The 14,012-nt window shown below is 41.5% G+C and overlaps 1 protein-coding gene across 5 annotated transcripts in view; it reads left to right on the forward strand.

The window, feature by feature from the left end:
- The window catches only part of hipk3a (homeodomain interacting protein kinase 3a), a 259,278-nt gene extending 245,869 nt beyond the window's left edge, over window positions 1–13,409 (forward strand). For all 5 annotated transcript variants that reach the window (XM_068046630.1, XM_068046632.1, XM_068046633.1 and 2 more), the window contains 2 exons: window positions 8,322–8,452; window positions 9,524–13,409. In XM_068046630.1, the coding sequence (XP_067902731.1) occupies window positions 8,322–8,452; window positions 9,524–10,000 (608 nt within the window). In that variant the 3' untranslated portion in view covers window positions 10,001–13,409. The remainder of the gene's footprint in view (window positions 1–8,321; window positions 8,453–9,523) is intronic.
- Window positions 13,410–14,012: the final 603 nt, after the last annotated feature.

Below are 14,012 nucleotides of genomic sequence, written 5' to 3' on the forward strand. Positions count from 1 at the left end.
ACAGCTCTTGCAAAGAGCAGGCACAATGGGCCAAAGGTCCCCTTCTGTGCTTTAAGGATTTGTGATTCCATAATGCTCCAATAGTTTGAACAGTATCTGTCCAGCTTCAACTGAGCTGGAATCCACTGTGCGAAAACTGCCCACAATTCAACACAGAGATGGACAGCTGAGCTCAAGGCAGGTCACAAGTGGATGGCTGGTGCCAGAAATAAATGTCAGACTAGAGTCACAGGCGTTGATGTACTAAGATTGAGGGTTGAGGTGAGTTGTTTGGCACTGAAGAGAAAGGAAGAATTAGCATGCTACCAATTCAACCAAGCTGATACTTGACAGAAACCTAGAAACAGGTTGTTCTGCTGTTTTGTTAGGCATGACAGCTCGCTTTTCAGTCCCGATTTGCTGACCCCTCTTCATATCCTTCAGGAGTCTAACTTGCCAAGTATATATCTGTTTCCCTACTAAACACCTTCTGAAAGCAGTTGAACTTTTTGCGTATATTGGATCTTACTTTAAAACATGCTTATTTGTGCTGAGAGCCATTATTTTTTATATGTAAACTGATGGGGGAATTAAACCCTCAGCTAGACTACCATCATCTTCTCTACTTCCTATCGTCTGTGCAAGTGGAATGAGGATCCCTGCCATGTCTGTTTACTGAGCAAGAAGAATAGGATAGTGCTGCAGATAAGCAATTGACTAAATGCTCAGTTCCTTTTGCACACCAGCATCGACAGTGACTCCACTGGTGGTTAATAGGTTTCCTGTTGTAACTTTCTTTTTATGTATCTAATTATAAAAGGTTCTGAGTCCATTACACTTCCAACATCACATTTCAGTGTGTTGAGCATATAAAACTTGCATTTATATAGCCCCTCTAATGTAGTAAAACATCCCAAAGAGCCTAACAGGAACGTTATCAAACAAAATTTGACACTGAGCCATATGTGAGATATTAGGACATGAAGAGACAGGCTTTATGAAACATCTGAAAGGAGAAGAGACAGAGAGACTTAGGAGGGGATTCCAGCGCTTTCTGGTCTGGGCAGCTGAAAGCATGGCTTTCAATGGTGGACTGACTAAAAATTGGAGATGCGCAAGACACCAAACTTAGAGGAGCTCAGAGATCTCAGAGGCCTGGAGAACATTACAGAAATGTTCTCATAATCCAACTGAATTTTCTACCAGTTTAACTTCCCACAGCTGCCTTTTAAAACATCTCAATGGTGCCATTTTCAGCAATAGTTTCGATCTGATATAATGCAAGCAGAAAAGCATGATAAATTCAATACTGCTAATGCTATCCATCTGTATCCTTCAGCAACGAACAGAATAAACTCCCACAGAGGCCTGCTACAAGAAAATTGAGTAAATATTTCTTTTTGTCTCCTTTGGAGGCTTGGCAGAACTTGTACAGTTTTCCTGTGTCAAGCTGGCATGTGAATCTCGTGTAACTTGTACATAAATAGGTGGTCAGGGTCACCAAGGAGCTTCAGAACTGCACGAACACATGCCTAAGATTTGCATGGTCCAGTCTGGTAAATAAATAACCTGTCCTGGCACCAGCTTACATCACTGAGCAGGACTAGAATCATAGAACCATAGAAAAATTATGGCACAGAAGGAGGCCATTCAGCCCATCAAGTCTGCGCCAGCCAAAAAATCTCGCCATCCAATCCCACCTTCCAGCATCTGGTCCATAGCCTTGCAGGTTACAGCTCTTCAGGGGTATGTCCAGGTACCTTTTAAATGAATTGCGGGTTTCTGCCTCCACCACTGTTCCTGGCAGTGAATTCCAAACACCCACCACCCTCTGGGTGAAAAAGTTTTTCATCATGTCCCCTCTAATCCTTCTACCAATCACCTTAAATCTGTGCCCCCCTGATAACTGACCTCTCCACCAGGAGAAACAGGTCCTTCCTGTCTACTCTATCTAGGCCCCTCATAATTTTGTACACCTCAATTAAGTCACCCCTTAGCCTCCTCTCTTTTAACAAAAACAACCCTAGCCCATCCAATCTTTCCTCAGAGCTGCAAGTTTCGAGCCCTGGCAACATTCTTGTAAATCTCCTCTGTACTCTCTCCAGAGCAATAATGTCCTTCCTTTAATGTGGTGACCAGAACTGTACGCAATACTCCAGCTGTGGCCTCACCAGCGTTTTATACAGTTCCAGCATTACATCCCTGCTTTTGTATTCTATACCTCCGCCAATAAAGGAAAGCATTCCATATGGCTTCTTCGACCACTCTACCTACCTGTCCTGCCATCTTCAGGGACCTGTGGACATGCAGTCCAAGATCTCTCACTTCTTCTACCCTTCTCAATATCCTCCTGTTCATTGTGTATTCCCTCACTTTGTTTGCACTCCCCAAATGCATTGCCTCACACTTCTCTGGTCCGCCCACTCAACCAAACAATTGATATCATTCTGGAGTCTATGGCTGTCCTCTTCACTATCAACTACACGGCCAATTTTTGTGTCATCAGCAAATTTCTCAATCGTGCCTCCCACATTTAAGTCCAAGTCATTAAAATATACCACAAACAGCAAGGGTCCCAACACTGAGCCCTGTGGAACGCCACTGGAAACCGCTTTCCATTCTCAAAAACATCGGTCGACCACTACCCTTTGTTTCTTGTCACTGAGCCGATTTTGGATCCAACCTGCCACATTCCCTTGTATCCCATGGGCTTTCATTTTTCTGACCAGTCTGCCATGCGGGACCTTCTCAAATGCCTTACTGAAATCCATGTAGACCACATCCACTACACCACCCTTATCAATCCTCCTTGTTACTTACTCAAAAAACTCAAACAAGTTAGTAAGACATGACCTTCCCTTAAATCCATGCTGACTATCCCTGAATAATCTGTGCCTTTTTAAGCGGCAGTTTATCCTGTCCCTCAGAATTAATTCTAATAATTTACCCACCACCAAGGTCAGACTGACCGGCCTATAATTATTTGGCCTCTCCCTCGCATCCTTTTTAAACAGTGGTACAGCGTTCACAGACCTCCAATCCTCTGGCACCTCGCCCGTATCCAATGAGGATTTGAAGATGATTCTCAGTGCATCCGCTATTTCCTCCCTGGCTTCCTTTAACAGCCTGGGATGCAATCCACCCGGCCCTGGCGATTTATCGACTTTCAAGGATGTCAGACTCTCCAGTACTTCCTCTCTCATTATGCTCATCCTATCTAATATTTCACTCCTCTTTAATTACAATGTCTGCATCATCCCTCTCCTTTGTGAAGACAAGAGACAAAAAGACTCATTGAGAACCTTGCGCACATCTTCTGCATCCACGCACAAGTTCCCTTGTGCATCTCTGATAGGTCCTACCCTTTCCTTAGTTATCCTCTTGCTCTTAATGTACTTAAAAAATATCTTTGGTTTTTTTTGGATTTTACCTGCCAATAATTTTTCATGTCCTGTCTTTGCTTTTCTAATTTCCTTTTTTACTTCACCCCTGCACTTTCTATACTCCTCTAGGCTTTCTAAAGTATTAGGTTTTTGGGATCGTCATAAGCTTTCTTTTTCTGCCCTGTAAGCTTCTAGATAAACAGGGGACTCTAGATTTGGCCGTACCACCCTTTATCTTTGTGGGGACATGCCTACACTGTGCCTGGAGAATCTCGCTTTTGAATGCCTCCCACTGATTTGCCACTGATTTTCCTTCAGATAGCTGTATCCAGTCTACTTTCGCCACATCACCTCTCAGTTTTGTAAAATTTGCCTTCCCCCGATTTAGAACTTTTACTTCTGTTTTATCTTTGTCCTTTTCTGTGATTATGCTAAAACTAACTTTATTATGGTGCTGTCTCCAAAATGGTCACCCACTGTTACTTCGTCCACTTGCCCAGCTTCATTACTGAAGACTAAATCTAGAATTGTACCGCCTTTCGTTGGGTTTGTTACGTGCTGGCTAAAAAAGACTAGTTGGTGAGATATTAGCCCGAGTGGGACATCTTGCAGTGTGCCCCATTTGTTAGACTTTTTCCTTCACTCTTCGTTTCAAAAATGTTCTGTGCTGTAATGTGCTGGGAGCCTGAGCTGATAATGACAAAGTGAGGGCGACAGGGCATCTGGAACCTCGGGAACAGGAGTGACAGAGAAGGAGGGTGAACTAGTTTCAAATCAGATAGAAGAAGGGGAAACAAGGGGGAAGAAAGATTAGATTAAAAGAGAGAGAAAAATACAGAAAGGAAAAGATAGAAAAAATTGTAAACATTTTAAATGTGACATGTTTAAAATTTCCAACAAAAATTCACCATCTGATGGAATGAGTGTCCACACTTGAAACTGTTCACTTTCTGGACCAGAGAGGTTGACTGGCAGTCATTAACAATAATCATTGTTAGAAGTGAGATAAGAATACAAGAAGCTAGAGTCAGAAGAGGCAAAGCGGGATTTCTTACCAGTGCTGTCTTTCAGATGGGATGTTAACTATTAAGATGGATATTGCAGATCCCTTATTACTCTTCAAAGACCAGGAGGGATTTATCCCAATATCCCGGCCATCATTCTGTCTTCAAACATAGAATCATAAAGCACAGAAGGATGCCATATGGTCCATTGTGCCTCTGCTCTTTGAAAGAGCTCAGCAACTATAGAATCATGGAAAAGCTACTCAGCTAGTCTACTCTCCTGCCCTTTTCCCACAGCCCTCCAAATTTTTTTCCTTTCAGGTGTTAATCCAATTTCCTTTTGAAAGCCCTGCTTACATCTGCCTCCACCACATCCTCAGACAGTGCATTCCAGGTCCTAACCACTCATTTTGTAAAAATGATTTTGCTGATGTCGCCATTGGTGCTTTTGCCAATCACCTTAAATGGTGTCCTCTGATTCTGAACCCTTCCACCAATAGGAACAGTTTCTCTGTAACTACTCTGCCAAGACCCCTCCTGGCTTTGAGCATCTCCAATCTGTCCACGAATCTGGAATCATTCTTGTCTGCACCCTCTCTAAAGTCTTCACATCCTTCATAATTTGTGGTGCCCAGAATTGGACACAGTACTCCAGCTGAGTCCGAATCATGTTTTATAAAGGTTCATCATAACTTCTTTGCTTTTTTACTTTATTCCTCCATTTTTAAAGCCCAGGATCCTGTATGCCTTTTTAAGCACTTTCTCAACCTGCCTCGCCACCTCCAACGATTGTGCACATATATCAAAGCCTCTCTGTTCCTGGATCCCCTTTAGAATTGTATTCTTTGTTTTATATTGCCTCTCCTCGTTCTTCCTACCAAAATGTACCACTTCACACTTCTCTGCATTGGAGTCATAGAGTTATACAGCACAGAAACAGGCCCTTCCACCCATCGTGTCTGTGCCGGCCATCAAGCACCTAACTATTCTTGTCCCATTTTCCAGCACTTGGCCCGTAACCTTGTATGCTATGGCGTTTCAAGTGCTCATCTAAATACTTCTTAAATGTTGTGAGGGTTCCTGCCTCTACCACCACTTCAGGCAGTGCGTTCCAGATTCCAACCACCCTCTGGATGAAGAATTTTTTCTTCAAATCCCCTCTAAACCTCCTGCCCCTTACCTTAAATCTATGCCCCCTGGTTATTGACCCCTCCACTAAGGGAAAAAGTTTCTTCCTATCTAACCTATCAATGCCCCTTATAATCTTGTACCTCGATCATGTCCCCACTCAGCCTTCTCTGCTCCAAGGAAAATAACCCTAGTATTTTCAGTCTCTCTTCATAGCTGAAATGCTCCAGCCCAGGCAACATCCTGGTGAATCTCCTCTGCACCCCCTCCAGTGCAATCACATCCTTCCTATAGTGTGGTGTCCAGAACTGTACACAGTTCTCAGCTGTGGCCTAACGTTTTATACAGCTCCATCATAACCTCCCTGCTCTTATATTCTATGCCTCGGCTAATAAAGGCAATTATCCCATATGCCTTCCTAACCACCTTATCTACCTGTGCTGCTGCCTTCAGTGATCTATGGACAAGTACACCAAGGTCCCTCTGACCTTCTGTACTTCACAGGGTCTTACCATCCATTGTATATTCCCTTGCCTTGTTAGTGCTCCCAAAATGCATCACCTCACACTTCTCAGGATTAAATTCATTTTGCCACAGCTCCGCCCATCTTACCAGCCCATCTATATCGTCCTGTATTTCATCTGTAAATTTCATCTGCCACGTGTTCGCCTATGTCCTCTTGAAGTCTATCACTATCCTCCTCAAAGTTTACAATAGTTCCAAGTTTTGTGTCATCTGCAGTGGTCCTGGAACCAACCCCAGGGGACCCCACCATATACCTTCCTCCAGTCAGAGAAACAACCATTCACCACTACTCTCTGTTTCCTGTCACTCAGCCAGCTTCATATCCATGCTGCTACTTCCCCTTTTATCCCATGCACTTCAACCTTTCTGGCAAGTCTATTTGTGGCGCTTTGTCAAACACCTTTTGGAAGTCCATATATACCACATCAACCACATTACCCTGATCAATCATTTCTCTTACCTCATTAAAAAACTCAAAATGGTTAAACATGATTTGCCTTTAATAAATCCATGCCTCCAAGTCACTGTTAATTTTGTCCCAGATTATCCTCTCTCAAAGCTTTCCCACTACTGACTGGCTTGTAGTTGCTGGGTTTATCCGTTCGCCCTATTTTGAACAAATTTGTAACATTTGCAATTCTCCAGTCTTTGGCACCACCCCTGTACCTAAGGGGGATTGGAAGATTATGGCCAGTACCTTCGCAATTTCTACCCTGCCTCCCTCATCATCCTCGGATGTAACCCATCGGTCTTGGTGAATTATCAACTTTTGAGTACAGCCAGCCTTTCTACTACCTCCTCGTTATCCATTTTTAGCCCAGACAGTATCTTAACCATCTCCTCTTTTGCTATGTCTTTGGCAGCATCTTCTTCCTTGATAGACAGATGCAAAGTGCTCATTTAGTACCGCAACCATGCTTCCCTGCGTAAATCTCCTTTTTGATCCGTAATCGGCCCCACCCCTCCTCTTACTAACCTTTTACTATCTATTGGCTTATCGAAGTCTTTTGGATTCCCTTTTATGTCAGCTGCCAGTCTCTTCTCATACTCTCTCTTTACCTCTCTGTTTTCCTTTTTCACTTCCCCTCTGAACTTTCTATATTTAACTTTGTTCTCACTTGTATTATCAACCTGACATCTTTCATAGGCTCACTTGCTTTATCTTACTCTATCTCTCTGTCATCCAGGGAGCTCTGTTTTTGGTTGCTCGTGTGAATGTACCTCGACTGTACCTTAACTATCTCCTCTTTAAAGGCAGCCCATTGTTCCGTTATAATTTTACCTGCCCGTCATTGATTCCAATTACCTGGGACAGATCCGTTCTCACCCCACTGTCTCCCATCAGCCTGTCCATGTCCTTTTGAAGTCTGTCACCATCCTCCTCACAGTTCACAATACTTCTAGGTTTTGTGTCATCTGCAAATTTTGAAATTGTGCCCGGTACACCCAAGTTTTGATTATTCATATAGATCAAGAAAAACAGTAGTTCTAGTACTGACTCCACACACACTCACCCTGCTCTTTTCCCTCATAGCCCTGTAAATTTTACCTTTTCATGAGGGATAATTTATTTACTCAAAGTTGTTATCATCTGGAATGCACTGCCTAAAAGGATGGTGGAAGCAGATTCAATAGTAACTTTCAAAAGGGAATTAGATCTCTAGTTAAAAAGGCAAAATTTGCAGGGTTATAGGGAAAGATCAGGGGCGTGGGACTAATTGGTAGCTCTTAGAGAGCCAGCATAATTATGATGGGCTGAATGGCTTCCTTCTTTGCTGTATACTTCTTAATAATCTTTTTGAAAGGGCAGTATTGAATCTGCTTCCACCACCCTTTCAGGCAGTGCATTCCAGATTGCTGCATAAAAAAAATTTTCCTCCTGTCTCCCTCTGGTTCAGTTACTGACCCTCTTTCCAGTGAAAAGTTTCTCTCTATTTATTCAATCAAAACCCCTCGTGATTTGTCCACTACATTAAAAAGTGATTAATTGGCCATGCATCTCATTGTTCTTTGGACCTTGCTGTGTACAAATTGGCAGCTGGGTTTGCCTAAATAACATGCGCAATACATCTGCAGATAGTCCTTAGAGATGTTATAAGGAGCTATATAAATGCTTGTCCTTTCATGGAAGGGAGAAGGCATGGCAGTTTTCTATCAGAAATTGTTTACATTTAGAGACATTATTTGTTGGCGCAAGTTGCAGATTGTTGAACAGCTTGATCTCGTAAAGTCTAGAGGCAACCTGATAGTGCAGTCCAGGCATTACACCTTTTCACAATTTAAAATGGTTTGCACCTTCCAGATGCGACGTGTCAGTCATTGACGAAGGGTCGATCCGCTCCTGGAAGAATAAGCCAGCCTTCAGCTTTGGGTATTCGCCAGCAGAAGTCTTCTGTATCAGCATTCCAACAGCAACACATGAATTTTGGTCAGGTATGTGTCAAGTCAACTTTTCATCAAACCCCCTTCCTTCTATGGTTCACAACACCATCCTTCAAGTAAATATGAGACAGCTGCTGTTGGAGTATATGGAACAGACTTTATTCATATACAGCATAGGTGATCAGAATATACAGAGCAAAGGAGTAGCTTTTGTTTCTCTTTCACAAGAACATAAGAAATAGGAGCTGGCGTAGGCTACTTGGCCCCTCGGGTTTGCTTCGCTATTCAACATGATCATGGCTGATCTTCTCCCTCAATTGTATTTTCTGGCACTATTCCCATATCCCTTAATTCCCATAGTACCCAAAAATCCATCGATCTCTGCCTTGAATATACTCAAATGACTGAACATCCACAGCTCTCCAGGGTAGAGAATTCCAAATATTCAAATTCCTTTGAGTGAACAAATTTCTCCCCATTTCAGTCCGAAATGGCGGACCCCTTATTCTGAGACTATGTCTCCGTGTTCTAGGGGTTCACTAGCCGGGGAAACATTTTCTCAGCATCTACCCCTTCAAGCCCCTTAAGAATTTTGTATGTTTCAATGAGATCACCTCTCATTCTTCTAAACTCCAGGGAATATAGTCCTAGTCTACTCAATCTCTCCTCATTGGACAATCCCCTCATCCCAGGAACCAGGCTAATAAACTTTGCTGCACTCCCTCTAGGGCAAGTATGTCCTTCCTTAGGTAAGGAGACCAAAACTGCACAGTATGCTGTAGGTGTGGCCTCACCAATGCTCTATGTTTGACCTCTGGAAAACCATCCCCCTTTACACACCTCAATTCGCATACTTCAAAGGTAAATTTCACAGATGTTCTCATGATATATCTATACTCAGATTGTTTCAAGAACAGTTTGTTGAGAGCTTATTCACCTAAACATTCATTCGATACCAGGGTTAATTTATCCCCCGGCCAATGTATATCACACTAGTCACTAAATAAACCGACGGTGTTCATGTGATCTGCAAATTTCGTGTAGACAGGTGATTTATTCTTGGTGTCTTATACTAGGAGTCTTTTGGGTGACTAATAATTCCAACGATGTATACCTCTGCAGGTTCAGCACTATGGATCGATGCCTCAGGAATGGAATGGCAATTATGGACACCGGAGACAGCAGGCCTTCATCGCGCCCACAGTCGTCGGCCACCCTTTCTCTCTTGCTCACGGGAGCCCCAACCACACTACAGCTCACGGACACCTGGCCGGAAACACACACCTCGGGGGCCAGCCAGCTATCTTATCCTACCCCCCGTCGGGACCCCTGGGCAACACAGCCCCCATGGCCCATCTGTTGGCCTCCCCATGCACTTCAAGGCCTGTCATGCAACCTGCGGCCTACAGTATTTCTCACCACAATGGCCTGCTTCACCAAATCCCCATTGGTCTCAATCCCCGTCTGCTGCCTTCTCCAACCATTCATCAGAACCAGTACAATCCAATGTTTCATCCTCACTCCTATATTACAGCATCTCCTGTCTACACTGGATTCCCATTAAGTCCAACAAAGCTCAGCCAGTATCCTTATATTTGAAGATTGCAGAACAAAACAAATAAAAAAAAAACTGGCCTAAGGCTCAGTCATGTGTAAAGCATCTGGAATTGAAGGAACACGTTACCAATTAAAGAATAATTCCAAGCCGTGGCACAAGAAATTCATTTCTTCATTGCATTTTTGTTAATCATGGTACACAAAAGGTGCATAAACAAAAAGAAACAAAAAACTGAGCTGTAAATCAAACCCAGTTTTAATGTGTCTTTGCACATTCGACGATATAGCTTTTATAGCCGTTGCGTTAGGTCCAAGGATCTGTGCGGTGACTCGAAGCCGCAAGGAGCACGGGGCAAAAGAGAGAGAGAAAGCTCTCTTATTTTTTGTATTGCCTTGTTGTATCCAGTGCAAGATACGTGTAATACACACACTTGTGAAGCCATGCTATTAACCCTGTGAGGGCAACAGGTGCATATTACGTCTGCCGTACGGTGTACAAGCAAATATACTTGTGGTTTCCCCTGTGTCTTTAGTGTTTTTTCAGTGTTGAGTCATTAACCTAAAGGGTTTGGGGCCGTTGCTCTCCACACCTGCATGTGTTTTGCATGGGCGAGAATTGCCTAAAATTGGGTTTTTGCTCTTCAGTGTTGTCTAACGATGGTTTCCACACACATAGTGCCTTAAATATTTTGAGGTTGTTAATGTTACTACTATGGTATGGACTGTAGCACTTGAATTCTTATCTAATCCGGTGATTGAAAAAAATTAATAAATGGGGAGGGGGAGATATTAGTGTTTTAGTTTTCGGGTTTAGCGTGTGGTATGCTTATCCTTCGAGGAGTAGAAGTTTTTTTTTTGTACTTTGCAGGTTGTGGGCCGAGACTGCTTTTCTCCTTTCAGAATGATCTAGAAATACCATAGGCATAGAGCAAGTGTTAAGGAATTGACTGAGATAATTTGATCACTGGGTTTCTACTTTAGGTTAAACTCGTCTATAATGAGCAGTGTTTATACTGTCAAAAAATAATAATCTGCAATACAATCGAAATAGAAGTGTGTGCGTGTGTGTTTTTTAAAAAAGTTTGCTGTTTATGGAATTTAGTGAAATGATTAGATATGTGGTGGCATGGCTTTGATTAGAAAATTGAAAAAAATGCAATTCATAATACTCGATGACTCATGATATGGTTTCACCTTAGCTTGAGCAGACCATGCAGTATTTGATATACGTAGTAATATAATATTTAGTCCTGAGGCTTGACGAGGTGCAAGTTTTGTGTGCAATTTTATCATTTATGCATGTGACAAATTTTACCCTCTTTATTATCATTTTGGGGTTTTTTTTGTTTCATTTTTAGCTTGTTCAGTGTCTACTCGCTTATTTTATACATTCCGTCAGGGAGAAAAAAAAGAATTACGCGCTCTGTGCATTTTTCTGGTATGTACGTCAAAAAAAATACATTTTTTTTTCAAAAATGAAGTTGCTTTGCGCAGCACCAAAGACTTTTCCTGTCATCCCATTTCCTTAAGCAAGGTTAGCAACTTTGCATAGACCTCAAAAAAAAAACAGACAAAAAAAGGGGTAGCAAAGAAAGGTGAATTTAAAAAAAATCTTTTTCATGATTTCAAAAAAAATGGTTGAGGCTATGTTTTAGTTCTTGGGGCGAGTAATAAATTGTAACATTTATCTTGAATGTATCATAGATAAGCTGCTATATAATGATTGCCACTTCGATTAGCTGTGAAATAGGTGATTATTAACTGTTCTTACTTAGCCTTCTCATTTCTGTAAGTCTGATTACATTAAATAGAAGTGGGTTTTGATTAATTTTGGCGTTACTGTTTGGAGTGTCTTTGTAACTACTGTATTGTAAATGATGAAACTTCTAATTGCTTTTGTTTTTATTTTGGGTGTGTGTTTTCGCATCAGTATTTTACCTTAAGTAACTTCAAGCTCATCACTGCATATAAATGGATGTATTGATGTAACTTAATTTTTATGTTTTCATATTGGCATTGTGTTAGAGAATCTGAATCGCTGTAGCTTGCAGAATTGACTTAACTTTGTTTTAAAATGAATTTTTTTCTTGCTAACACGGTTTGCCATTGCAATGCACTCTACAGAACCTTGTAATTATTCACTGGAACCAGCAGCCAGTGTGCAGCACATTTTCTGGCATTTAAAAAACATTACAGATCCTAACACACCACTAAAAAACAGCACCAGATTGACTTCAATAAGCTAACTTTAGGTATAACTGGTTTTTGGTGAGGTAGGAGGAGGGGGTTAGCACATTCTTTTAATAAATGAAGCAGTGTTTTATTCAACATTAGCCTTTAGTCATAGCCAAGGAGACAATGTGCCTAAGTGCAGAAGGCTTTTAAACCACAGAACAGTTGTACAGTTAAGTCACATTTATAAAGTATATAGTACCTCTTGAGAAATTTGGTGCTTTCTAGCATAGTTCTATTTTTATCAACAGACACCATATGTTTGTAAAAAAAAAACAAAAGAACTCTAAATACAGGGACTAGTAACTGAAGGGAAACAGCAAGTGCAAGCTAGACAGGCCGTAGCACTGTGGAACGATAAAATCGTGAAGCCTGAATACTTCAACGAAGTGTTGCATTCAATTTTTTCTTGAGTTCTACCAACTGGTTGATGCCTTAAAGTCATTCTTAAATAAGACACTGTGAAATACAGGAGTAGGGGGAAGTAATGTAACACCCACCTTATTTTAAATTTGGAATTTTATTTTACGTGCATATTGGTTTTTCATTCATTTTTAGCCATGCTTACAAATCTAATTCAGGGTCCTTGTGCGATTGAAAGTGCTACTGACGTTTTTGAAAACAAAAATATGTCTCAGATTTTGGTTTTAGTCACTTTGAACCAATTGATTATAGCTGGGGGGAGGGGGGGTTGCTCAGAATTGAATAGATATTTGAGGGAGTGGGTGATTTAGAAGTATCAATCTTTTTCATTTACTGGTGCCGTCCTCTCCTGTATATCTGCTACCCCTTAACCTTAACCAGACAGTTCAGTGAAAGTTAATTCAACACTGCAAGTTATAGAAACCTGTTGTTTAGATTACACAACGTAGACTTGATTATTGAGTTGGAACTGTTACTGTTAAAAAAAAAAAATCGTAGAATTTTTCGTGGCTTTTTGCTTTTGATTTTAATGCTACACTAGTTTGCCATGTAGCAATTGCACTGTGCAATATTTACAATATGAGGACTGGGAAAATTTTTATGGATGTATGTCTCTTACAGTTTGCGATAGTATTTCTCGCTAGTTCTCAGTGATTTAAATGTGACCAAGCCTTCGTACCTTGTCACATAAAGCGGGTTTTCCAGGTGACTATTTTGGTGAGTGTCAAAAATAAGAGTTTATGGTGTATTATTGTCGAGATTCACTTTGAATTAAAATATATATTACTGCAGCAAATGAGTGTGGTGGGTATTTTATACAACATACGAAAATTATGGGCAGGTAAAGGTCTTTCAAGCTTGCCCCACACCATGATGGCTGAAGCATCAGAAAAACATAAGATATAGGAGTTGGAGTTCAGCCATTCGGCACCTTGAGCCTAAACCGCCATTCAATAAGATCACGGCTGATCTTCTACCACACCTGCATAATCCTCATATCCCTTTTACTCCATTCACATCCTATAATCTGTTGATCTCTGTGTTGAATACACTCAACAGCTGAGCAGCCACAGCTCTCTAGGGTAGAAAATTCCAAAGTTTCACAACCCTTTGACTGAAGAAATTTCTCATCTCAGTCCTATATGGCTAATCCCCTATTCTAACACTGTGACTGTGACCCATAGCTCTGGACACCTCAGCCAGGAGAAATATCCTCCCAGAATCTACCCTGTAAAGTGCCTTAAGAATTTTATATGTAATCGTGTACATATATGTTACATATGCATTACATCATGACAAGGGAGGTGGTGGTGAAGTGGTAATGTCACTGAACTTGTAATCTAGAGGCCCGGGCTAATACCTGAACACTGGGTTCAAATTCCACCATGACAGCTGGTGG

The sequence above is a fragment of the Heterodontus francisci genome, chromosome 14, assembly GCF_036365525.1.
Source record: "Heterodontus francisci isolate sHetFra1 chromosome 14, sHetFra1.hap1, whole genome shotgun sequence".
Classification (NCBI taxonomy): Eukaryota; Metazoa; Chordata; class Chondrichthyes; order Heterodontiformes; family Heterodontidae; genus Heterodontus; species Heterodontus francisci.